Raw genomic sequence first — 26870 nt, 5'->3', positions numbered from 1 at the left:
CGGGCCCGGCGCCGTCGGGCGGGGGTGCCCGGGGTCCGGGCGGAGCCCAGCCCCGGGGCGGGGCCGGGGCACTGCGGGTCCCACTCAGCCGGGCCCGGAACGTGGCGCCGGGGGCCGGAGTGGGATCGGCCTGGCGGGGGCGGCGGCGGCCCCGGCCCCCGCAGGAGAAGGAGGAGGAGGAGCGCGATGGAGCAACAGGCGCCGCCGCCCCCGGCGGGGGCCGTGGCGGTGGGCCGGGCTCGGCGGGAGCAGGACGCGGAGCCTCCCCGGGTGGGTTCACGCCGGACGGGCGGCGCTGGAGCGGTCGGGGAGGCGGGAAGCAGCCGCCGGGCCGGGCCGTACACGGGCGGCGGGGGGAAGCTGCGGGGCGCGGGCTGGCGGCTGTCCCGGCACGGAGCGGGAGGGGGGCTCGGCGGGGGCGCAGGCCCGGTGGCCCGAGGCGCGGTGAGGGGCCGGGCGGCGGTGGGGCAGCTCCTGGCGGGGCTCCGGGAACGCCAGGCCGAGCGCTCGGCTCCCTTCGCCCTGGGCACCTTGGGGTGCCGCGAGTGACCCCGCTGCCCGGCGGGGCGGGCGGGGGTCCCGCCGCAGTGCCGGCCGGGTCGTGCGCCGTGCGGAGCGGCGGCGGGCCCGGGCCTGGCCCCGGAGCGGGGGGTGTGTGCCCCGAACGCCGCCGGCCGCCGCTAGCTGGAGCGGGACCCTCGCGAGCAGAGAGCTCGGATGTCGGCATGGGCATTGTGCTCGCTCTGGCGCCCCCGTAAACAAACTCGAATCTCGTTAAAATCTGCAAAGTTTGAAGGTAAGCGAGTCAGGTGTACTTGGCAGCACTGCAGAGCTCCTTACCCCGCTTCAGTGGTACAGAAAGTCGTTATGAACTTGGTTACAAGGGCTTTGTTAGTGGCAGAACTTGGAACCTGGAGACCGGGTTCAGTCAGCGCGTCTGGGGTGACAGCAGATGTCACCCCCGTGGCTCTGCCCGTGCGCTGGGCGCAGGTTGGCGGTCAGCGATGCGCTGTTAGCCCGGTCAGCAGCTTGCGCTCCCGTAGCTTGGTGCTGCAGCCGTGGGGATGCCCCTGGCTGTCGCCAGTGAGCAGGGTTGAAATCCAGAGAGCTGCGTGCCTATGCCTTCTTGTCCTTCTTCCCCTTCTGGAGTTGCTCGTAATTCTAGTGTCTTTCCTTTTTCTTGGAGGTTTTCACAGTCTTAGATAATATCTCTCCTGAGCTTTCTTCTGGTGTGAAACAAGAGCTCTTCAGGTGCTAATGGAGCCCTTTATAGGCTCTTTGAAATGGAGATGTGGCAAATGGATAAATTCCTAAATGGATGAGTGGATGTGCCTTTAGTGGTGCCCTAACGGGTGTTCCTCGAGTGAGGTTACTGTTCATGCCTGGCTTTTGCTGAATTACTGATCCATCACTCCCTTGTTGCTGCCTCTGTTTCCCTCTGGCTCACAGACAGATCAGAGGGAAAGGTCTGTTTTCTCATTGATAGTTTGTGATTTTTATTTGTATATATATATATGTATAATTATTGTTAACAATAACTAGCTTAAAAATGATGCATGAACCAAAAAGTACTGTTGAAATTTAACAATGGATTGCATAGTTATTACAATTTTTAGCAACATGTAGCATGCCTTAAATTAGGGTGGATCTAACTGCTGTAACAAGTGCAGACCTCTCCAAACTCACAGAAGCTCACAACTTCTTTGCATTTTTAAAAAATTCTTCAAGTAAAACCATTTTCTATTGAAAATTTTATTTTTAATAAGCACCAGTTAAGAAAAAAAATCTGTTTCTTTCCTGTTGATAAGTTTGTATCATCCTGTGGTGGCTTAAACCTCCAGTTTTGGTGGTCTTTCATCTCTTTCCACAATATTTCTGTTGAAATTCTGCTCTCTTCAGGGGAAGATTGCATGTGGTGTGCAGGGTTTCATACCTCTTCAGGAGTGTGGTACAGCCTGGCTGAAGTGCTGGCTGCTGGGAGGTTTCAGGGACAGACTTCATGTGCTTTATTTGTTCTTGGGCTCTTGTTGAAGCAAATTTCTATTGCAAAAACACCAGTAATACCCCAGAATATGGAGAGAAACCATAAAACCATTTTACAGATTAAAATATAAGTTGTGTAGACGTTTTCATAGAAAGGGAAGCTCAGTTACAGATTTAAGCTGATTTTGGAAACCTATATTTAGCCTAAGTTACTGTCACTCTTTTTTTCAGAATCCATTCCGAATGCCAATTTTTCTGCTTGCCTCTTTTTGTTTTTTTCCTCTTCCTAATACTTTAATAAATATCTTGAGCTATTTAGATAATTAAAAATATAAAAATTATACATACCACATTTACAGTATCTTTTTTGAAAAGTTACAAAGAATTTTTTTTAAAAAGTTGTCTTAACTATGAACTTGCCACCCAAGACACCATCAAATCAAACAAATTATTTGCATTATGTAGAATTAAATAAGAGGAATTGCATACAAGCCAACAAGCTCTGAGGTGTAACATTGGTGTTTTGATAAAACATTTACTTTTGTACCACATTGTTTTCTTTAGTCCTCTTGGAGCAGAATGTGGATTTGCTGTTATCTCTTCTCACTTGTCTTACTGGAACTCACTGGGAATCTGTTCCCTATGGCTTTCTGGACAGCAATATGCTGTTCAGATACATTTTCCAGTGTGTATGGGCACTCCTTTTATTTGATGGATGTTCTGTAGAGAGGACTAAATTTAACAAGCTTGATCAGTGAAGACAAAAATTCTTGTAATATAGTTTTGCTGTATATTCAAGTTCCTGTTTGCTTTGGGGGTGGTTGGGAGTTAATTTCATCTTGAAAAAGACGAAGGAAGGTTGTGTGTGTTTTAACATTCCACTTGCATGGCCAGCAGGGTTGAATCCTGAGCACCTTCTCCCAGAGGTGACTTTCTCACCAGTGAAGGAAATTTGTTGCTGACTCTGATCTGAAGCAGATATTGTGGAAGCTTCTGTGTGACATGACAGTAAGAGCTGATTTCTGCTGTCTTATGCTGGTTTGGAGAAGTAGTGTTGAGAAGCTCGTGCCCTCTTCTACTTGATGAGAAATATATGAGCTTCTAACTCAGATTTTCTGACTAGATCCTCTTCTGCACTTCATTAGAACCTTATTTGTTCTGCTGCACTAAGAAACTTCTTTAGTAAGCACCTTCTGTAGCAAAATGTTAGGCAGCCCAAATATGTGCATTACCATCACCTTCCACTGTGTTAACAGGAGAGGAGCAGTGGTGACTGGAGAGGGGATGGCTTTCTAATGAGTACTTCTTGTGAGTTGGTACCATAATCATAATCTTTTTTTATTTGTGGTTTGAGTGCCAGAGTGACTCAGATTTACTGTTTCAGGGTTTTTTCTTTTACCTCATGATGTTTTACTGCCTTACGTAGTTCTCATCATAGCAGGAATTAAACAGTAACATATTCCACAAATTACCATCATAGTTTCCTTTTTATTTTTTTCATGAGATTGTTTAGCGTCAGAGGATATTAGAGGCAGAAACCACTTCACTTAGACCGAGAGGATGTGTCCTCATGGATTCTCCTTGTTGTTACAGACTCACAGTATGATTCTGGAAGGATCTTTAACAGCTTTGTGTGTGCATTTGTTTGTGCATAATAAACTGCCAGAAAAAGACAGCTGTTGTTGGACTTGTCTCACTGGTGCTCCTCGAGGTTGTGCTGGGTGCTTTGGGGCCCCACTGCTGAGGGCTCAGTAGCTCTTGGTGGTCCTGGGCATGCAGCTCCAGCTGGCTGAGCAGCAGAGTCCCCTGGTCAGGCAGAGAGGGGTGGGTGAGATGCCACTGCTGCCCCTGAGCTCTCCAGGGTGGGGCTGGCTGTGCCAGGCCAGGCCTCCTGCTGGAGGCAGTTACGGCCACAGCTGGTGAGGAATCTATTTCTTGAAATATTTATCTTCTGAATAACTTAAGTTCATGGTTAGTTGTGGTACTGCTTGTGGAAGCTGCAGTCATTCACTCTGAATGTGATAAAAGCATGGGAAATACATGACATTTGGTATTTTTCATTGTCCCTGATGCAGGTCAGTGACCAGGAAATACTCAGGGAGGGAGGCAGCAGCCACCTTTACAGACACATGAAGAAACTGCTGCCTCTGGCACCTGGGTACTCACCAGCCCCCTTTCCTGCAGTACCTCCAAGCCTTCTGGTGACTAATTACCTTTCTCAGGGTTTCCTCATCTTTGTGTTTGGACACGTGCCCATGTAAAGCTGCTGAATCTTCATATTCAGTTCTTGCCCTCAGGTCACAACAAACTGTCCATGGGATAAAGTTTATTGTCAGATGTTCACAGATGTGTGAGTTATTGCACTGCTTGAATGAAGCAATGTGTTCAGCGCTGGCATTAGCAAGAATACTATAGAAAAATAACCTCACAGATGAAAGGAAAAGAGGTTTTGGTTCAGTCTACTCAGTCTACTACAGGACAAGAAACAATACATTTACTGACACAAAGGAGATTTGGATATTAGGAAAAATATTCTAATGATGCAAATTTTGAAGCAGTGTAAGGAGATTGCCTGAGTAAAGCATAGAATCTCCTTCAGTAGAGAAGTTTAGAAAAAGTTTGGACAAACACTGTCAGAAAAGAATGGATATAATAAGAAGAAATCAGTAGTTTCTAACTTGATGCTTTTCTATTGTTGTTATTTGACTTAAGGAAGAAAAGAAAAAAAAGAAAAGTCTATAGACCAATTGATCCTTGTGACAGGATGTCAGTTTGCAGCTTGCTTCCCTTTCCACCTTTAAAAAATATTCCCCAGCTGGCTCTGGTAATGTATTTAAGCGCTGTGGTTGTTGTGTTGTGGTAACAATATGTGATATTCTTAAACTTTTTCAATCTGCAGGACTAAAACTAGATGACACCAATCTTAATTATAGTAGTCTAAACCTTTAATGAATATTTTCAAGTACTTTGTATGTTACCATATGTATTGTATTGCCTGTTGCCAAATACTGTTACTGCACAGCTCCCAGCAGCCTTGTGATGAGAGTTGGACTAAGATGTTCTTGTTGAGTTCTTGAGTGCCCTTGGGAGAGAGTAGGTTTTGCATGACAGAAACAGTTTCTGACTGCAAAGGGGTGGTTGAGGAAAATGTGCAATGTAGAAAGTGAAGTAAGGAGAAAAAATTGTACCACAATCAATGGAACTAGGATTTTCTACAGCTCACTTAAAATAATGTCTTATAATTAGAAGGCTTAAATCTTTTTTCTTTGTTATTTTGCATTACCTTGAGTTGTCAGTGTGGGAAGGCTCTGCCAAGGATGACTGTTCTGTTGTTAAAATAAATTTTATTTCCCACTTACTTCTGTGAGTGTATGTGGTTCTAAAAACTCCTCTTTCCCTTCCCAAATATGAACAATTTGCAGCTGCCTGTCATTGGATATAGAGGTTTGTGAATAGAGGTTGCAGTGCAAGTACTTTGGTTTGAAGAGATTCTGCACGGTTTCCTATTGTCTTTGTATGCCTGTGATCTGCATATCAAACTTCAGATGTACCAGCATCATCTTCATATTCACAGCTGCCACCTGTTCTCTACCTGGCAGCTCTGCTTAGTGCTGTAGAATCAAATAGCTTGGCTGAGGAAAAGAGCACTTCTGAGTGTGTGGAGTGCAGCATATATAAACAGACTACAGCTGCTCTTGTGTCTAGAAGACATAATTCATAGGGAATGATATGTTTTGCAAGATTCTTTCTGGTACTCCTGTACCCTCAAAGAGAGATTCAATAGATAAACAATTTACTTTTTTAAGAACCTGGTTCTGAATTCATAATTTGTTCTGCAGTGATCCTGTTGGCTTTAATTTTTGCTGAACAGTTTCTAATAGTTTAATATCTTTTTTTCTTTTCTTTTTGAGTATCATTTCTTAACACTAACATATAATTTCTCCCTTTTCCGTCCCAGATTTCCTTCTGTGGATCCAAATCCTTCAGAAGAAAAAGTCCTGACAGTCCCATGTTGAGCAAAGCTGAATTTGTGGAGAAGGTTCGGCAGAGCAACCAGGCTTGCCATGACGGCGACTTCCACACCGCGATCGTGCTCTACAACGAGGCGCTGGGGGTCGACCCCCAGAACTGCATTCTCTACAGCAACCGTTCTGCAGCCTACATGAAAATCCAGCAGTATGACAAGGCCTTGGATGATGCCATCAAGGCACGACTCCTGAATCCCAAATGGCCAAAGGTAAGGAAGTGTATTTGTCTTCTGTGTATTATTGTTCCTCTGGGGAAGGAGGAACTCCTGTGGGGTTGTTGGTCACATATGTAGCACCCAGTGTAAAAGAGTGCATGTATTTCTGTTCTAAAGTCTGGTTTTGCTAAAAGCTCCAGATAATAATATATTTTCTGTTTAAAAGTTGTTTGACTTGAATTACCTGTTGGGTATTAAACAGTTTTCTGTGTAAGCATACTGCTCCCCAATGGGAGTATGCTACTATTTTACTGTTTTAACACAGCATGGTTCCTGGGTTGTGAAGACCAGACATCTGTTTTAATGTTTAATGTAGTCAGTATTCATCAGCATCCAGGAACATGTGGTTCCAAAACTTTGAGAGGTAGCATAGAGATTCTTATTAATACATTAGAATGATAAGGCCTTTCAAAATACTATTCAAAGAGTGTTTGTGTGTTGTTTTGGATAAACATTTGAAGAAATCTGTATCTTGGCATTCTCAGTAAGACCTGATTATGTAAGGAAACATTTGTAAAGAGTGAATGATGTTGGTTGCCACTTCCCCCTGGGCTTGCTTCCCACCAGCTGCCACTGATTGCTCCAGTAGCTGCCTGGCCTTGGCTAGTCCAGGGCCAGCCTTTGCATGCTACGTGATTTTAACAGCATCTGCTCCAGATTCCACTTCTCCTGTCAATCCCTCACTCATCCCTATGAGCCACTTCAGCTCATAAAGGTGCAGTTTAAGAGCAGGCTCATCACCCAGGTTCCTCCCCTCAGAAATTAGAGCAGGTGGCAGGCATGGTGCTCTGCACCAGCTGGGCTCCAAACTATTGAAGTTAAGTTTTCTTCTATTTCAAAGTAGATCACTCTTAATTCTTGTATTTTCATTTGCAGTTGTTTATTAACCTCTGGAAAAGCTCTTTCATATGCTTCCCTAAGAGTTGAATGAGTCCACATTAGAAAAAACTCCTGCTTTGTCAGGGAGATGATTTATAACTTCTAAGTTGTGTTGTTGAGTGGGGTTTTTTTTTTTTTTTTTTGTGAGTTTTTCTTTGGTCATTATCTTGTTTATATTACTGCATGTCATAAAAGATTTTGTGTGAAGGACTCTGTTTAAAAGTAGAAAATATCATTACTGTTATTAAGCTCTAGCTGTCCAGGTTGGTTGGCTGCAGGTGGCTAAGGACTGTAAAAGCCAGGGTGCTTGTGCTCAGTTTTGTATCCTGGTTCTAAGAAATCTGGTAGTGATTTAATACACTTCTGACTTAGATGAAAAGTTATGGAAAGGTATCATAAAAGAATAGTTTCAAAATGCCAGTCACAGAAATATAACTACCTTTAAAATGTTCGGTGGAAAAGACCTGTGGATCAAAATAGAAGATAAGATGGAAAAGATTTATGAGCTTAAAAAGGCTATCTGTGTTAAATGAAGGCATTGCTAACAGTCAGTTAAATACAGACATAATAGACTTACGTATTGATGCAGTACTAAGGTGAAATATTTAAAAAACCCCAAAACATTCTTAATAATAAAAAAATGAGACTTTTTTTTCCCAGGTAGACCATATCAGTGAGTTTAAAAACATGAAGTAACTCTGTTTCAATTCTAGTTCTGCTATTAAATGTCCACCTGACCTTAAGCAAACTCTATTTCTTTGTTTCTTCTTGTTTTACAAAAAGTAAGGAGCCACTTCTACTGAAAATTTTGAGCCTCATTGATGGAAAAAGTACTGGAAGATTTAAATGAAGTTGCTGTGATGACATAGCATCTGTTCTTGTTTTAATCCTTCAGTGTGTAATGGATATCTTTCTCTGTGATACAAAATGTTTATGTACTTCAGAAGTTACTATCAGTTGGCAGTGGCAGAATCAACATAACTTTTGCAGGCATCCTGTCCTGAGTAAAGCTCAGCCACAGTCACTGCTTGTATCTTCCCTTTTATCTTTTCACAGTGGTGTCGTCAGTTTGTCAGAGCATCACACACTTCCCTCTTTTCACTCAAACCCTCATAATCCCATTTGGAACCTTGTCTCTGGTTTCTTAACTTTTAAAGATTTGGTGGTGTTGTTTTAGTTTTGTTTTTTTTTTTTTCAGATCATCCCTCAGTGTTTTGCTTCAGAGGCTGTGGCTTTGCAATCTTTTATTGTTGTGGTTCTTTTAAGATTTTGTATGTAGAAACAGATTTTTGATTTCACTTGGGCTGAAGGTACAGTAGTAAATATAAACATGAAATTAATTTCCCTTCAAAGCCTTTCATTAGCTGGATTGAAGGTCAAAAAGATGTTGAGCAGAAATGATTTGTAGAGGTTGGAGTTTGACTGTGCTGCCTGCCTTCATTGGCACAGTTGTGATAGAAGTCTCACAAAATTGGCTTGGCTGGGAGTGTGGCTTGGCTTTTAGAAAGGAGCAATGGTGCTACTACAGTAACTGAAATAATGAAAACCCACAGCTGAATTCATTTTTTTTTCCTCTGTGTGTTCATTCCACTGGTGCTGTGATGTTCACACCCTTCTACATAGTACTTCCCTTTCACCTTGAATTGTTATTTCCATAAATCATCTGCAATGACCCTAGATTTTAGAAGAGAATGAAAAATTTTACCAGGGTCTGCTGCTGATTTGGCAGCTCCACAACGACGGTGACTGCTGGCTTAAGCCATTGAGGCCATTCACTGCCCCTCTGTCTTTGTTCTGTCTCCTGAATTTGTGTTAGTTTGGTGAGGACTGGTTGCTTCTAGTTTAGGCTAGATACTAGAAAAAAATCTTCACAGGAGGAGTGGTTCCAAATGGGCTCCCAGGGAGGTGGTTGAGTCACTGTCCCTGGAGGTTTTTTTAAAAAGACTTGATGAGGCACTCAGTGCCATGGTTTGGCTGTAAGGTGATGTTAGGTCACAGGTTGGACTCGATGATCTCCAAGGTCTTTTCCAACCTAGTTTATTCTGTGATTCTGTTTTCCTCATGTTCAACATTTACAATTTCTAAAAGGTGTATTTGTATTTTTATTACATATTTAATCCTAGAACAAGGAAGGGTGTACTTTGGGGAACGAATTAACTAGTGTGGCACGTTTTGAACACAGGCATTTCGAGAATATCTGATACCAGAAAATAGGCAGTGATGTTCAGAAGCTGAGAGGAGGTGCAGGTGGTGGAGTGTCAGTTTGCAGAGTGTCCCTACACAGTACAGGGGTGTTTATTTCCTTGTGTGTGTTTGTGGAACTTGTCAGAGACAAAAGGAGGGCTCTGTCTGAAGTTGAAAACTTGTCTATTTCAACATCAACCTTTATTTACCAATTTTTAAATTTTTTTTTTTTTTTTAATAGAACAGAACTGGGAAGAAATTTCTGCATACAAACTCTAAGCAAGTTTATTAATTAGCCAGAAGAGGGAGCTTAGTAGGGACAACTGGTATTTGGTTTGAAAGGCCTGAGTTTTAAATACAGAACCTGAGTTCCTTTCACTTAGGAAATTGAAAAATTAATTTGAATGCAGGTTTTTTGAGTTTTGAACTACTAAATATAAGTTTCTCTATTTCTTTTCCTCCTTTGGGTACAGACTACATTTCTTAGGTAGTTTGTTAATTCTTACTTTTTTGCTCCTACTCCACTTAATGCTTGTTAACATCAGTTCAACACAATCTGTGGCTGAAAGTAATGCTCTTAACATCCCCACGCCAAAATCTTTCTTTAAAGAATTAATTAATGTTGGGTAATGAGCAGGTGTGTTTATGCAAATGCATATGCTTATCTATACAGCTCAAGACATGAACAATGAGAAAGTGATTGCAGAGAGAAACATCAGATCTCCTACAGACCACAAGAACTTCTTGTGTGTGCCTGAAACATGTTTATAACAACAGCACATAAACCTCTTCATAGGCTTTGTCTGAGAGGGCTGGCTTGTGAGTTCTGCTATTTGAAAAACATTTTGTGTACATAGCACTGAGAAATGCAAGGATAACAGAATATTTCAGGAATTAAACTAAAATATCCAAGAGGCAAATCAGATCAGGCTCATTTTGTGCTTTGATTTCCCACTGAACAGTTTTCTTTGTTTTGCTGTTGATCGTGCTGTAGAAAATTTTTATTCTATTTCACTTCACAGCTGTGCAGCCTTAGGCATGGTACATGAAAATGGAGGGATATCTATTATGTGACTCTGATACCTGAACACTCTCTCCCTAGTTCTTGCTGATTTTGAGATATTTTTAAGTCCTTACATTATAGGAAAAAAATGCTGTGGCTTAAATAGTTTAAATTTGGACCTAATTCTGTGCTAAAATGTAGATTTCACTACCCGTTGAGTGCTGGCTCAGTGCTATGACAGCTAACAAAAGGTACAAACAGCCTACTGCTACTGAACAATTAACTGCGTTTTGGCATTGATTTATTCTCTTAATCTTTCGACAGAAAAGTTGTTCATTAACAGGAGATGAAATGACTTTGTCAAACTTGAATACATTTGGCTAATAGGAACATTCACAGCCTAAGACAAATGGAAGCAAGAATCACAAAGATTGATGTTTTCAGCACTCTGAGGGGTACCTTGATTTTATTTGATTTCTTTGTCCTGTGTGAGTAGAAGGATGCTGACTGTACCATTCAGTGACACTGTGCTGTTTGAAGCCCCAGGGACTGGTGCTTGAGGAGCAGCATTCCCTGAAAAGCACAGTGGGTTGCTGAATGAGAGGGGGCCAAGCTGGCAAACAGATTTGAACATTGGGGTTCAGTAATGATCTCTGATTATTGCAACTGTTCGAGCCACTAGGCAGGGAAAAATGTTATTTCTTGAAACAGGACCACCTTTTTGTATCAATCTTTTTTAGAGCTGAAACACCTTTTAGAGAAAAGCTGAATAGTCTGGAGAATGTGTTTCATGCAAAAGGAATGCCCTGTACATGTAATTCAAAAGTAGCTAGGAAGAATTACAGCACTTTTCATCAGGCATGACTTTCTCTTATGGTCTTTGTCTCTCCTAATTTAAAATTATTGTCTCAATTTGAAAATGTGGCTTAGCATCTCTAGTGGAGAAAAAATATGAAAGAACTGAAAAGAAGGGGGAACTGTGAGCTGTGAAGCCTTTGGGTGTTTGCAGTGCAAGAGGGTTTAGGTGTTGTCATCTCACTGTAGGGGAATTTGGCAGAACAGCTTGCACTGGTATTTTGTTAAGTGCCTCCAGCTGTCAGTCCTGTGACCAGGACTATCACAAGAAGAAAGGACACTTGCATGTCCACTTGCACTTCTCCTGACTGCTTGACCATCTTTATAAACAAACCTTCACATGCTGTAGCAATCCCTAACCACCTCAGAGTTTCTCAGTGAATGGCAAGCAGAGTGCCCACCCATGGTCACATGTAAAACTTTTGAGGAAAGAATGTGACTTGACCACATAACTTTTTTCATGAATAGACCTCTTGTTTTTAATTTGATGAGCAAGGAACTTTCCAGTCCTGTCCTTCAGCTTACAGTCTGTCTTTAATTTGCAGAAAGTTGCATTCCAGTTTTTCAGACATAAAACCATTTAACAGACTTTTTTCACTTTGCTAGAACTTGTGTTACATTATCGTGAGATTTGTGCATTTCTTTCTGTTTTTTTGTGTTGCAAAACCACAGCATAGCTGAAGTTGGCTGGGACCCTTGGAGATGAATGCAGAGTCAGCTGGAGCAGGTTGTCCATGACTTTGTCTGGTCAGGTTTTGAATATCTCCAAGGGTGGAGACTCCACAACCTCTCTGGGCAACATGTTCCTGTGCTTGACCTCCCTCACCAAAAAGTTTTCTGCTCCCTCCCCTGTGATTTTTTTTTCCCCCAATTAGATATTTAAATAATGAGCATCATGTAGCATTTTACGGAGTTAATGTTTTTCCCAACAGTCAAGTTCACTGGAGAAGTATTCTCTGCACCAGAAGAGATGGTTATGGGCATTACTGGGGGAAAACTGCTGTGCAGATAAGTTGTGTAGGTTCTCTTTTCCTTAAATTCTTAAAATTACAGAGGAGTAGCAGTGCAACATGAGAGTGGAGGACAGGGACACAGTGGACACAGATGACACTATAGTTATGTCATTCTAAAAAAAAAAAAAAAAGGTATTTTCACATGTAATGGTTGTCTGTCTTAGACAAGTACACAAGAAAAATGGCTCTTTTCTACGAAATCGGCTTATTGCCTTAGACTTGGAAAAGCTTACAGAGGTACTTGAATCTCAGCATGCAACAAATCAACACAAATTTTCCAAGCACTTACTGTAGGGTTTCATTATTCCTTCCTTTGTTTTCTGGGACCCTTTTGTATATGGAATAAAGCAACTTAATATTTTCTTTTATGGAATTAACTGCAGTTATTCTACTTAGTCTAAATGCTGTAATGTAAATTTCTCTCCTGGAAGGTGCTAGTTTTTTACCCCACAGTTCTCTTGCCACTGGAACTAGTTATATTATTGTGCAGGAATGGTATAGTGGTTTTTATTCCTCATATATCTGAATATCCAAAGCACAAATGCAGAAGTAATTCTGAAATGCAGGAGTGAAGATTGATCTGCAAACGTGATATTTAAGAAAAAGTATCTTGTTACCTGCTTGTTAAGCTTCAGGCACATTACTACTGGATAGCATTTTAAGACATTTGGAGTGCTTTCATTTATTTACACAATACTGGGTTTTGTACCCCATAGTTTCAGACTAAAACCTCAGTATGTGTTGTTTCCTTTTTTTCTCACCTACCCAAACCTTGAGGAGTTAACAGCCAGATGATTTTTCTGCTCAGGTTTTAGTTCTTCAGTGGTTTGTTCCTTCAATTTTATTATTCTTAAGAATGAGATATATAGTCCTTGTTTTTAGTCAGCATACAAGGATTGAGTTTTCTCATCTTGGAGATTAATTCCTTTGCTGCTGTGACCATAGTGGTGACTCATTCTGAAGTTGTGGAATTGTGGAGGATTGGAGTGATGTGTGGAGAAGTGAGTGAAGCACATGAGAGGGCGCTCTGTGCTCAGGCGTTCAGCAGGGCCTGGGACCTCATTTCAGCTGTGTGCAGATATTCACATTTTTTAGATACTTTTAAGTGGAATTTCGTTAATTTCTTTCCACAGTTGATGCTGTTCTTGCTGCCTGTTGTGTTTGTCTGACATCAGGCAGGAGTGGCTGGCAGGGCAGTGCTGGCAGATCCGGCTCCTGAGGCTGCAGTGTCACTGATGCTGTGGAAGGAGAGCAGCTGTTCTGAGCTGTGCTTTCTGAAATGCTTTGCTTTACACTCACGTTATCTATACACATTTGGGTTTCTTTGCATTTCAATTGTTTGCTCTAATTTTCTTACCCTACTGTCTTTATGCCCCTTATCCCCATCTATTTTTCCTTTTGCTACAATTACATTATTTCCTGCTCTTAAATCACCAACAACCATGTCTTAGATGTTTTTGGTTTTGTTCTGCAGGATATAGTCCTGTTTTTCTTAGGGTTTGCTATCCTGGGTTTGTCCCAGCTTTCTGAATTTATGCTGCAGTTCTAGTTGGCCAAGGACTAGAATTTGAGCAGCACAAGGGAGACTGCCTAAGAGGTTGTGGATTATAAGGAGTGCATCAAGCCCCCTTCTCCTTTGAGAGCTGCCCATCAGTGGCTGAGTGACAATAAAGAACAGGAGGGGGATTTGAGTGGATTCAAGGATGCCGGACCTGGTTTCTTTGTGATAGATAAGAATGCTCTTAGAAACCTGCATTTCTTGTTTGGGTATACAGGCTGATATATCATGGCATTTCTGGGCATCACTGGATCCTCATCACAGACCTATAATCTCAACCAGTCTCTGAGGAAATTAAATTAAACTGAGAGTTTGTGAGCGCAAGTAGACAGGAGAAAACACTAAAAATGGAGAAAGCAGGAAATTGCCTTGACTAGCAAGTCAGTAGGAAGCACTCAAGGATACCATTTACACAGTGTGCTACACTGTGCCAAGGGCAAGAAAACCCAAGCAATTAGCAGGGGCCTTGCTGAGAGCTCCCTGACAGCTGAAAATACATCCAGGGCTTAACATTCCATCTTCCTGGCCTTATAGTGCCAGCAGGGGTTTGTTGAGGTCATTCCATCTCACTCCCTGTAGCCAAGTGAGATGTGAAGTGTCTGTGATCATGTACAAGTAGGAGATGCAGCACAGGGATAATTGCTGCATTAAGCACAGGCGTTTTCTGAGACAAGAGCATGATGACAGTTCAGACTAATGCAAACAGGGAAGAGGTTTGTGGCAATTATTTGTATTTCTATAACCTGTTGTTCTCTGAGTCACTGCTCCATTTGTGTCTGAGGGCACTGAGGTCTGAACTGCTGGATAAAGCAGGTGACATTTCCCTTTTGCCACAAGCATCTTTGTACATGATTTCTCTTTTGCTCCAAAGAGGAAATTATAAAGCCCCTTGTGTTACATGGAACAACAGAAATAAATGATTGATAGTTCAGCTGTTATCCACCGACAGAGAATTTACCCCTGAAGTTTAAAAGAAAGGTTGAACAATATTGTAGTTTCTGTCATGTAGTGAATAGTCACTCTAGTTTCGATTTTATTTTTTGGATTTGTATTAGTTTTGAACTCTTCCTTTCTTCCCTTCACTCAGGAATGTGAAGTTTCTGTCCTGGAAGTCAAATAACTGAATTTCTCTAGAAGTTCTTAGAAGTCTATCATAGACACTATTTTTTATGCTCTTCAGTGCAGTTATTTTTGTAATTTCTGATGACTTTACCAGAAGCTGGCAGTGGTATGCAAATTCCTGTATTGCTTTTTTCATTCTAAAACAGTTGAAGAACCAGCTTATAGAAAAAAAAAATACATGGATATATATATTCATATTATAATATGAATATTGATGTATATAAAAATATAATAAAGGCATTTTTCTTAGTGTCCAGTATTTGAGACTATCCTCCTCAGGCAGTGTATCTGATGGCTTTTGTTAGTCTTGTCAGGCTCACAATTCTATTCCATGTGCTTGATAGGTCTGTAACTGAAAACTATTCCTTTAGTTTTTCCTGTGTTAGAACTAATACAGTGCTCACTTCCCCTAATGGAAAACTTATTTTTTATTTAGACAAGTGCTAAATTCATGGTTTTATGATTCATTTTTAATGAACTTCTTCAAAGATGTATACCAAGCCCTAGATATTCTGGATGCTAACAAAGGGAGAATGTACTTGGATGAAACGTTAATAGAAGCTTGTCTCATATGGGAAGTGGAAAGAAACTTTCTTGAAACACTGCATTAATGGGTACTTCAGGCATAATTTTCCAACTTTTTTCAGGGTGAAAAAGGAGGTTTAATTTTTGCCAAGTATTTTACTCCTTGTGGCTATCTGCTTGCAGGCTTCTGTCCTTCACAAATAAAACACAAAAAGCAGTGCAAGACATAGCAGAAAGGGCAACATGAATTATACAAATAAATAATTAAACAGTTTAATGATACTTTATTAATTACTAATTTATGTAATTCAAGGTGATTTTATAAACCCACATCCTCACAAGCACTGGGATCCATGTGTCACAGAATCACACACAGCCTTCTTCTGCCTCTTTGAGAGCTCTGTTCCCTTCAGCTGATAGGAGGTGTTGGCTCTTCCATGAGAATTGCTGTGCTGAGACTGAAGGGCCACATGGTGGTGTTTAAGCCCTGGTGGGTAGGAGATGTTTAAGGAAACAGGAATTGTGGGGTCTGTTTTCCTGGCAAACATGTCAGACAGATCTCTGTCACGGATCCCAGGGCTTTCTGTCCTCGAGGTTGCATTTGAGCTGGTGTATCTTCATTATCACTCATGGGCTTCTCAAGAACTGAATTTCTGAGCCCATTTGTCCTGTGAAGCCATAACATCTAGTGGAATTCAGTTTCATAATTTTTCTGAATGTGTGAGCAAGCTGGTGAAAGGTGTTTTTAACCCTGGTAACGTTCAGTTCTGTGTTTGCTGGACAGCTCCCCCATCAGCTGGGCAGAGCATGGCTGGGTCCTGCCTCACTAGATTGGACTTTTGTAATAACTCAGGGTAGGAATTCTGGACATATTTTCTTATTTTTATTTTCTTTTTATTTTTTCTTGTGCTGTAATTCATTCCTAATTGGTCCAAAATACAAAATAATGGTTCTCCTTTGATTTTCCTTTACCAGATGAGTAGGAACTGGAAAACAATCTAATACCAGATTTTGTTGTTGTGTAATCTTTAGCCCCCCTCAGTTGTCACACAGGAGTGTCTGTAAATTCTTGATCAGCTTTTGGTTTTCATTGCTTAGACATCTTATTTTGGCCCTGATAGCTCTCCTGCAGTGAGCCACAGTGTTACTAGAGGTTTGTGATCACTAATAGTGATTAATTTTAATGACAGTTGCCCTGAATCCTCTCCCATGCCTTTAGAGATACATGTCAAGCTTCAAGGCCTCTTATTCATTTAAATGTTCTCTGGGAACTCAGTGTAGTAGTCTCACTCCGGAGAATTCAGATGTGTGATGTGTTCATGTTTATTTTATGGTGATACATCTCATTCAGTTGCCATTGTTACCAGGCTGTGCAAGGAAATTACTTTTTATCATGAGTAGGGTGGATAGGAAATGCATGCAACTGTATTTCAGGGAGTAAATTTTTCATGGTTATAGCCCATGGGTACTAAATAAAAAATGTCAGCTTCTTGGATTTGGTTGCTCTCTGAAAGTGCGCCGAGAAATAATGGCTTTTGTGACTGTTTGGGAAAGGACAGCTACAGCACTGAGCCTTCCCAGGCTTAAAGCAGAAAATACGTGCACTTAACTCAGGTGGAAATGTTTGGTATTGCAAGGTGCAGTTACTGAGGCTTTGGAAAGCTGTAACAGAATAGGGAATGCAGCAAAAAGGAGTGTGGATAAGAGGAGTGTGTATAGTAAAGGTAGCTTTCTAAAGAGCCTAAATTAGTGTTCCAGTGAATAAAAAGAAAATAGTTGCCTGTATGATTTTGTGCCCTCCCACTTTTGTTCAGCTTGATCCCACACTCTGCACTGAATGAGGATACTGATCCTGGAGTCTGCAGAGGGAGCAGCAGCGAGCATTGAGCTCTCAGTTAATGATCCAAACCAGCAACTCACTCCTGGCTCAGACACATCCATTGTCTCTTGTGCTCTTGCACAATTTCTCCTCCCCAATACTAATGCTTTTCTTCTTTCTTCTGTTGTCCCCCACACAAAATTGTTTAAATTTAAAATTGTTTTAATATTTTATTTTTTATTAGATTTTATTTATACTGAACAACAAAAAAAATAAGCACAGAAATGTAATTTTTATTGTTCGTAGTTCAGAGTGCTCAGTACTGTTAGTACAGTGATAAATCATATATGGAACTATAAATATTTTTATGCATTTGTAAATACGGTGCACATTGTGTTGGGTTTGGTTGGTGCTTAATAAAAACAGGAAAATTTAAAATTTGTATGAAAATAACCATCTGTATTTCACTAATTAAAAATTTACTGCAGCTTCTGTGAATTCGTGTTTCATAAAATAACACTGTAGAAGAGAAAGAAGCAGCTTGAATGTAGCAGATCTACGACTCTTCATTCTGTGAATCTGAGTTGAAGACAGTTTTGCCAGGAAGGTAAATGCAATGAGCACACTGGTCTTTCAAATGCTGAGGCCTCTGAAGGGCTTTTGTGTACATTTAACTAAATTTTTTGCTTTCTACCATGGTAAAGAAGGCAGTGTTTACATTTTACCTTAGGTACCTCTGCGAATCTCTCTAGTGCTACAACCCCCCAAAAATTCTAGCAGTGCAACATAAAGAAAGCTTGTTACCTAATTATTTTCCTTACTTTGGGGTTGCCTCAGTCCCTTGGCCTCTGAAGTGAGCAGTAGCATTGTTCAAATATTCACATTTTCAATATTGTGTAGCTTTCAGTTTCAGCCTGAGATTGTATTTGAGGAACTGGCTCTGAAGGCCAGTACTCACAGTTGTGTGGGAGCTTCATCTACTCATTTTAAGTGAGGTGGCAATACTAAAGGTGGAGAAACACATACTGTGTGATCTACAGGTACAAAAATTTTGTTGCTGGAAATACACAGGAAACAGGCACAGTATTTTTTTTTTTTTTACTCTTGAAGTATTTCCCAACTTCTAAATAGCTAAAAAGCCTTGAACAATGTCTGGCAGGTTTTTATTTTACCTGAAAACAAATGGAGGATATGAATATTTGTCCAGTAATATAGAGAAGGCTAAATTTGCAGTCAAAAATTTAAGCAGATATCCAAAACAACTGGTTTTTATAACCTAAAGGACCCCGAGACACTTGCACCAACAAAAGTTGTTTTGTTTTTTATTCTCCGCTCACAAAAATTAACCATCTGCTCATTAGAAGTGTTATAAATGGAAGAGCTGGAATGGGGCTGGTATGGCTTGCAGCTTTTTGGCAGCTGCTGAGAGACATAGTAGGGTTTAGTAGTACTTTTCCTAGAATCACAGAATGGTTTGGGTTGGAAGGAAACTTAAAGCCAGCTTGTTCCAACCCCCTGCCATGGGCAGGGACACCTTCCACTGTCCCCGGTTGCTCCAAGCCCCATCTAACCTGGCCTTGGGCACTTCCAGGGATGGAGCAGCCACAGCTCTCTGGACAGCCTGTGCCAGGGCCTCAGCACCCTTAGAGCCAAGAATCTTAAGTGGCATGGAGGTGCTGGTATCAGAAATAACGTGTGAGCACAATTTACATCCCAGCAATGCCTGTGCCACACACACAGTCTGTGAAGAGCCACTGAGGAGGCCTCTGCCACATGCCACAGGCATGTTCTATAGTGGACACCCTTGGAAGACTATTGTGAAATTTCTGTTGTTCCTACAAATGCAAGACTCAATCCTTTTGGAGCTTTAAGCCCATATTCTGTGCTTACTGTAGCATAGAATTCACATGAAATGGCTTGGGTGGGGTGGGTCCTTTGAAGATCATCAAGTCTCAACATCTTTAAATGTGCAGCTCTAGGAGGTGTAAGGTTTTTGGAACAAGCTGTGCAACAGCAAGATATGGAGGAGATTGTATAACTGAAAATTTTAATTTTGGTGTCTGACTGGGACATGTGCTGAAATCCTTCATGCAGTTTGCTGGCTGGAATGTTTGAGGAGCACATGGACAGTGTGTTCAGGTGCCTAATATTTCATGGCTGAACCCTCATTGGGGGCATCCCAGAGCTACAGAAACTGACAGATTTCAAGATAATGCCAATAAACTTTAAACAGCTGTAGGTTTACCTGCAATCTCCTTTCCAAATAGATTTCAGTTGTCTTTGTAGTCAAATCTCTTTTCAAGATGTTCTGAAAAGTAAAAATCAAGTAAATGCATTTTCAACTCTAGTTTTTTGATACTGCTGTAACTGGGTGAACTGGGGAACTGGCTGATCCACTTCAAAGGATTAATTGGGATTTTTTTTGAGTGAGTTTGATTGGACATGGTTATAAGCTTAGCTGTGAAATAAGATTCCTGTTTTTACATAACTAAATAGTAGATGAGGCTCAAAAACTCATGCTTAGAACACTGACACTTTTCTGAAAGATAAGTATGCTAAATAAGACTGACCTTGATTTTTAAATGAGCAAGGGTAATTGCTAGTAGAGAAGATGATGAATTAAGATTATCATCTATTGAGCTGGCACTGGCAGCACCCACAGCTGTCACAGTGGTAGCCAAGCTGCAGGAAAGGAGAACTCCTCTTCAGGCAGGTGGAGAAGGTGGGTGGACACAGCTATTAGAGGACAGCCTTGATAGCCCACTCTGTTTTGCTGTAGCCGTTCCAAGAGGGTAATTAATCATGTTGGGCTATGTCTCAATTTAGGGTTGATGCACTGCATTCTAATGAAACTCATTAGTGCACCATCTTTATGATCACAGGGTAACTTCTCTTGAAAGCTTCTATAAAGACTCTGTCAGGAATAACTTGCCATGAAAACAGACGCAGAACTGAAATTCAGGAATATGAATTTCCTTGCATTGCTGTTTCAAGTGAGGAAGGACCAGAAATATTCAGGACTCCCAAAGTCAAAACAAACCACCCTGTAACAGTCAGAGCAGGAGTGCCAGATTGACTCTTCCTTCTTTCAGTGTTTTTAAATCTGGTATTTCTAAGATCTTTTACTTTATCTGCAGTTGGGATTCTCTTTATATCATGTATTTCTCTACCAAAAGTAAAATGGAAAATACATTATCCCTGGAGTATCATATGTAGCAATAATTATATAATAATAATAATTAATATATAATAATAATTAATTTGAGATTTTTTCAGGGAAGAGGTAGTATAAACAAAACATATACATTTCAGTGTGAGAAACACTACACAGATACATGTATATAGCATATTTTAATCTTTATTAATATAAAGCAAATGACTTAGTTTAAACATTGGTCATCACTGGAAAAAGTAATAAAATAATATTTTTTTTTTAATAATAATGCTGGATGAAAAGAAACTCAAGGGCATTAACTGGGTGACTTTTCCAAAAGTGCTCTGAAATGAGTGTCAGTGAGTGCAGTTACCTGATGCCAAACACAGCAATTGGGCTTGAGAACCTTCAGTCAAGGGGGCAGGCAATAGGAAAAAATTGCTTTTTCATTTGGGAGTGCAGTGACTTGAAATCATGTGAATGCCCTCATATTTCTGTTCTGGAACATTAGACTGATATCTGGAAATGCTCTGGTGGCAAGCAAAGGAGATGTCAGTGGAATCACTGTATCTAGAAATGCAAGTACTGTCTTGGGAGAAATGGATTTATGGGCTGCTGCTGCCTCGAGCCAATGTGCCTGGTAATTTGTGATAGACCTGGCTTCTGGCTTTGTCCTGTTTCTGTGGATAACCTCTGAGTGACCCTTGCCTGATGAGTGAGTTGGCTGTTTTGCACGAGACCACTTTGCATGAGAAGAAAACTGAGATTTGTCATTTTGAAATATCAATCTGTTGCAATTTTTCTCCCCCCTTTGACAATGAAGACCTATTTAAGAGGAATTAGGCTTGGAGACATTGTTTTTCACTTCTGCTAGTGACATTATTGCAGAGAAATCTTGCAGCCTTATCTCTCATTGTGACTTCATTACCAAATTGCAGTATCTGTATGTCTATTTCCTTCTAGCTGATTAGTTTGGGATTGATAACAGGAGTAGGAGCAGAGAGCCAGTTTTTTGGTAAATTCCAGGGTCTAATCATGCAGCAGTTCTTGGCTCCAGGTCTCTCCACCAATAAGTGTGTAAGTCATGGATCTTTGATCTTGGCATTTGTCTGCCTTTCTTTAAAAGGTTTTGAAAGATTTTAAACATGAACATTTTTCAGTTAATAGAATTATTTTTCTTCTGATTTGCCCTAGAATGTAAAACCTATTTTCTTAAGTGTGCAAGAGAGCTTCTGTGCTGCTGAGGCAGTGTTAAATAATGAGTGTGACACAAGATGAGCCATTAATCCCATCTCCAGAGAACAATCAATCTGTACAGTGCCACCTACTATTACCCATAGCAAAGAAAAACAAACCTAAGATTCTTTGGGAAATACAGATTTCCTAGTTTTCAGGTTGTTAAAGAGTTAAAAACCCACTGTGGATAAAAGGAAAAAGGGTTGTTCTGCTGAGAAATAACTGAGTGGTTACAGCCTTATGCAAAGAAAAGATCTTTACAGGCAGGACAGAATAGAAGCAATTCAGGAATGATTTGAAAACTGTTTTTGAGTAATGGATGTGAGTGGGAGAGAGTGCAGCACAACAGATGAAACACTGAACAAGATTTTGCAAGGGGAAAACTTTTGGGGCTGGAAGTTAGCCCTGTTCCCCACAGGGATGCTGGGGCTCTGTTTTGGTGGTCTGTACAGCAGAGCCTGCTCTTTGGCAGGCTGAGGAGTGCATGATGTCATGGGATGCAGAACACATGCACGGAGAGCCAGGAACTGCTGTTCGCGCCGCGGCGCTGCCAGATGTGCGCGCTGGAACGCGCTCGGAAAAATGGAAAAACCAGCTTTGTAAAGATGCTGAGAAATGTCCTATGCTGAGCCTGGGCTCAGCCACGCTCTGTGCCGAGTACAAACACGCTCCGTGGGGTTTCTCAGTCCTGGAGCCCCAGTTCTGCTCCTGGGACCAGCCCGTGTAGAATGCCTTTCCCAGTGTTTTTCTGAGATGAGCTCGGAGAAATTCCTGTTTTATTCAGAAAACATACTGAGGGCTTCTTCATAGGAGTTACTTGCAGCAGAGGAGAACCAAAGGAATCTATTGACTCCAATTTTCACTTGTACTTCCTATTAAGAATGGTTCCACATTCCAGCAGAGGCTCTGGTGCCAGACATTGCTCTCTTTACTGATGCACAGCTCTCTCTGCAGTAACTGGCCTCCAGGAATTATTTGAATCTCTTACCCAACAGTGCTTCACATGCAATAAAGCCAAAGGTGGGTTTAAGCTTTTCTGTATTTCAGGGTGAAAATACGGGTTTTTTTCCTGTTTTTTTTCCCTAGATTTTTTCCCTGAGGTCAACTAAAAATACTTTTATTCAGTACAGAATGTGTTATCTGGTCATTGGTGTTCAGAGAGTTAAATACAACTTTGCTTCTCCCTCCTTTTGCACAGGCTCTAATTAAAGGGAGGAGGGGAGATGCTGGAAGGCAGCAACAGGAGAACGCCTACAGAAAGTCAGGAATTCTTTATCCAAATGGAACATTTCAAGCTTGAGAGTTTTTTTCTCTCTTACATATTTTTGTATGTTTACTGATGATTTTTCCTGCTAAAAGGATGATTGCTAACTAATAGTATTATAATCTTGCTGGTTTGTGTACTAGACTACAAAGAAGTCTCCTGTAGTAGTCTCACAGGTAAATTGCCACTCTGGAATCTTTGGAACTGTGCTATTCTGAGGGATCTGCTTAAGGGTGCTCTGATGGTTGCCTCAGAGGAATGTGAGATCTGTGAGTTGCCAGAAGGTTCATATTGCACACTTGTTGACTAGAAATTGTTCTGCTGAGCTCAGAGACTGTACCACAGCAGGGATCTGGTTCCTCCTGTCTGGGATGCCCAGGTATTTCTGCTGTGCTGTCAGTGAGAGCCTGTCCTCAGCAAGCCATGGGGATTCTCCAGCTGGAAAACTCAGGAGGCAAATTGTGTTCTGTGCTGTTTTAATAAGGAAGGGCACAGCCCTGTAAGTGTCCCTGTGCTTGGATAGGTGTGATAACTGCTCCCAGACTTCAAGGCATAAACTTCTAACAAGTGGCATCAGAAAGGACTTTTCTTCCTCATAAACAAGATGCACCATTTGCTTTCTTCTTCATGTTTTAGAAGATGGATCTACAAGAGGTATGTTCCCAGGTTTTGTCTGTTCTCTTAGAACGGTCAGGACACCCAGCAGAAAAAAAATCACTGATTTAATAGGCCAGGCTGTTAGATTTAGGGACCAACTTGTCTGTCTGATACGGGCTCCTGTAGCACCTCAGTTGAGACTAGCAACAAGAATTTTATTTTATTTTATTTTATTTTATTTTATTTTATTTTATTTTATTTTATTTTATTTTATTTTATTTTATTTTATTTTATTTTATTTTATTTTATTTTATTTTATTTTATTTTAATCTGGTTTTTATTGAGCCTAGAATTATTTGCAATAAACCATTGTAAAACTGTTTCAGTTTTAGGACATTAAAGTCATGGTTATTAGGCCTAAGCCTTTATACAGCTTAATTAGAAGGAGAAGAATAACAGCACACTTCTCTGAAGTGTAAATATGAGCTTATTTGGCAGCATTTTACCTAAACTCTGATGTTTATAGAATGGTGGTTGGGTAGCAATGTGAAAACCTGACAATCACTGCATTTCTGACAGCCTGCTACCATGTCATGTTGAACAGTGAAAGTCTGTGCCCAGGCAGAGAGAATATATCAAACCAATTTGTCCCTCTTTTGTCTGTCATTGCTTGTACAAGCAGCATATAAAGGAGGCATCATGTGTAGCAGTGTAATTCAAGATCTGTTGAGTCTTTTACATTTCTCCTAGATCTTAATAAATTGAAAAGTTTTTCCTTAATTCTTCCCTTTCTTATTTTTGTTTATTTTATTCAGGTCATTCCTTCCCACACCTGTTATTTTTTTGATTATTTCTGAGACACATTCAGAACCTGCTGTCAAAGCTACTGTGTATCAGGTTAAAAATACTTACCACAGTCTTTTTTCCAGCTATAATTACTTAATTACATTTCAGTTCTAATGGTGTTTTCTGTGCTGCATGGTGGGGCTTGAGTTTTGGGGTCTGTGGGTGACACCAGAGTCCTTGTTCCAAGGGGTCCAGACACATCAGCAGAGACATTCTAGGGAAGCAGATCATGTTATTTTTTCCTGGTTGCCCTCTGCCTGTGCAAAAAAACCTCTGTTTCTAAGGTATCTGCAGATAATCTCACTTTTTAAAATGGAAAAATCTGTGCTGGAAAAAAAAAGAAAGGTGAAGTGAGCACAGGTTTCAAGACTGGGTTTGTGCCTCTGGGTCTGCTGTGGGGTCACCTTTTGTAATAAAAGCTCAGTAAGAAAAGGTGCTAATTGCAAAAATAGATTATGGAGTAATCTAATATATAGTAATTATCTTCCATTTACATAACCTTCAAAAAAGTGTTTTAAACCAATCTCTTACCATCAGTAAACACTTCTATGTAGGTGCAGATTGAATATTGTTTTATTTTTGGTTCTTGCAAATAGTTCACCCCTCACCTTTCCTGTCAGGCATGAATGAAAAATGCTGCATGGTTGTCTCCTTCTGTTTCTCCATAGAGAAAAATTTTAGCACCTCTTAAAGCCTTATGCTTTTTCAGTGCTGGATGCTTGAACACATGAAGGTAAATTGAGCAGATGTGTTCTGTATTTTTAGGCTAGAGCCAGCAGCTGTCCTAGTTATTCTTAAATGCTCTCACAACTTTATGCAGAAAAATGCCATTGAAGTCAGGTTCTAAGTCTTGTGTGCTGGCTTCACTGTTGTAGGACAAAGCTAATTGGGGTTGTCTTGGTCACTGACAGGGTCTCAAGTTCCTGTTTTGGTGAGCTCTCCTAATTTTACTGTTTGAAGTAGTGAAGCTAACTAAAACTGCGTCAGAAATCTTCATTGCAGTGCTGAATTGGAGATGCTTCTCCTCAGCAAACTGCACTGGATGATGGTTTTAGGTCCCTCCCAACTGGAACTATTCTATTCTAAGAATCTTAGCTGTGACTCCTTAGAGAAGCCAAATTGTCTCTGCTCCAATGGTTTCAGTGGTGCTGTAGGGTTTTACAACACCTTAAGGTTGTTTCCCCACTTTTGAAATGGTTATCTCTGACAGGGCAGTGACAAGGTATTCTTCAGACAGAAGGAATTGCTCTTTGAACATCAGTCTGTTTGAAGAAGATTTATCTGATTCTGGTTTTGAGGGTTCGTTGGCTGTCTGTGGACACTTTGTCATTGTAGAGGAGTTCAGTTTATTTCTTTCCTCTGTTCTCTTACTGCTGCAGCAGTGAAAAGGGCAGCTGTGAGATGCAGCATGCTGTGCTTTGGGAAGATACGGTGCTGCATATGGATAAATTGTGTCACATTTCTTATTCATACAGTCCTGACTGAAAATGTGAAGAGACACAAACAAAATTCCTGGTACACATTTTACAAGAAAGTTCAGCAGGTGAACTGCCTGTCATTCTAAACCAGTAAGAGAAGAGTCTTTAGAGATTTTTAAGGGCTGTTTCTGACAGTTACAGGATATTTTGTTGAGTGTCTCAGGGCTCAGGAGTAGGATAGCTTGGGTAACATGCTTACATTTCCACTGTGTGGAAGAGAAATTTAGAATAGACAAAACAGATCCTTTATAATACAATAGCTTTATTGTGTAGCCCTTTCGGACAAAGCTAAAAAAGAATTTTTATTAAAACTTGGCATATGCTTCTATGATTTCTTTAAATTTAGAAGGTATGTTCTGTATCCTGAAAAACAGGACAAATTTGATGTGCAGAGTATGTCACCAAACTCTAACCTCCTCCCTGCTCACCTGTGAGCTCCAGAAGAGCTAATTGTTAAAGCAACATGTTTGACTTTAATTTATTTTATCTTTCAGTTTCATGTCATTGTCAGGTGTATCTGAAGTCCACCTCTTTAGGAGAAGTGTCTAAATGGGGATGTGATTTTAAACCATAATTGAAAGGTTTCACGTTTAATTTCCTGCTGGGGTTTGGGAGCTTGTTGGTTCCTCTAGTGTATTGATGGATCTGTTTCCTCAGTGCAAGAGTGTTCCTTAAAGGTACCGCAGCCATCCTCTATGCTGCTTGATGTTATTTCATATTCAGACACAGAATTCCTTCATTTCAACACAAACATTTTCTTTGAATCGTTTGCCTCTTCCAGCAAATTATCATCTCAGGCCTTTTGTCCAAGCAGCATCATACCAGGAAGGGCGAGATTGTTTTCAGTCTCACTACTGTCTGCATGTAAGATAATACAGCTTGCAACTGGGTTTTTTGGAAAGAATTCATAGGAATGTGTTTAAGGGTACTGTGAGGAGCAGGCAGAGGCTATCTTGGGGAATAAAAGCAGGTTTTTGGTTCAGGAACCTGATAACATTGTAAGTATACATTAAAAACGATTTAAATTTTTATAGCCTTCTCCACTAAATTAATGTAAGTCTCCCGTTTTGGGCTAGTAAGAGCTTCTCTGAGGCTGTTATGCCCACAGAGA

At 40.8% G+C, this 26870-nt stretch overlaps 1 protein-coding gene across 3 annotated transcripts in view; it reads left to right on the top strand.

Annotated features, from left to right (window-relative positions):
- Positions 1-68: 68 nt before the first annotated feature.
- The window catches only part of TTC28 (tetratricopeptide repeat domain 28), a 109440-nt gene continuing 82638 nt past the window's right edge, over positions 69-26870 (top strand). Inside the window, exons 1-2 of one of the 3 annotated variants that reach the window (XM_053994194.1) lie at positions 69-270; positions 5942-6220. In XM_053994194.1, the coding sequence (XP_053850169.1) occupies positions 187-270; positions 5942-6220 (363 nt within the window). In that variant the 5' untranslated portion in view covers positions 69-186. Of the gene's footprint in view, positions 271-664; positions 797-1206; positions 1467-5941; positions 6221-26870 lie in introns of those variants that run through there. The other 2 variants (XM_053994195.1, XM_053994196.1) reach the window with 2 other exon arrangements.

This window comes from Vidua macroura, chromosome 18 (genome assembly GCF_024509145.1).
Source record: "Vidua macroura isolate BioBank_ID:100142 chromosome 18, ASM2450914v1, whole genome shotgun sequence".
In the NCBI taxonomy this organism is placed as follows: domain Eukaryota; kingdom Metazoa; phylum Chordata; class Aves; order Passeriformes; family Viduidae; genus Vidua; species Vidua macroura.
Note: the sequence above shows the minus strand (reverse complement) of the source record. Positions and strands in the feature narration are given on the sequence as shown.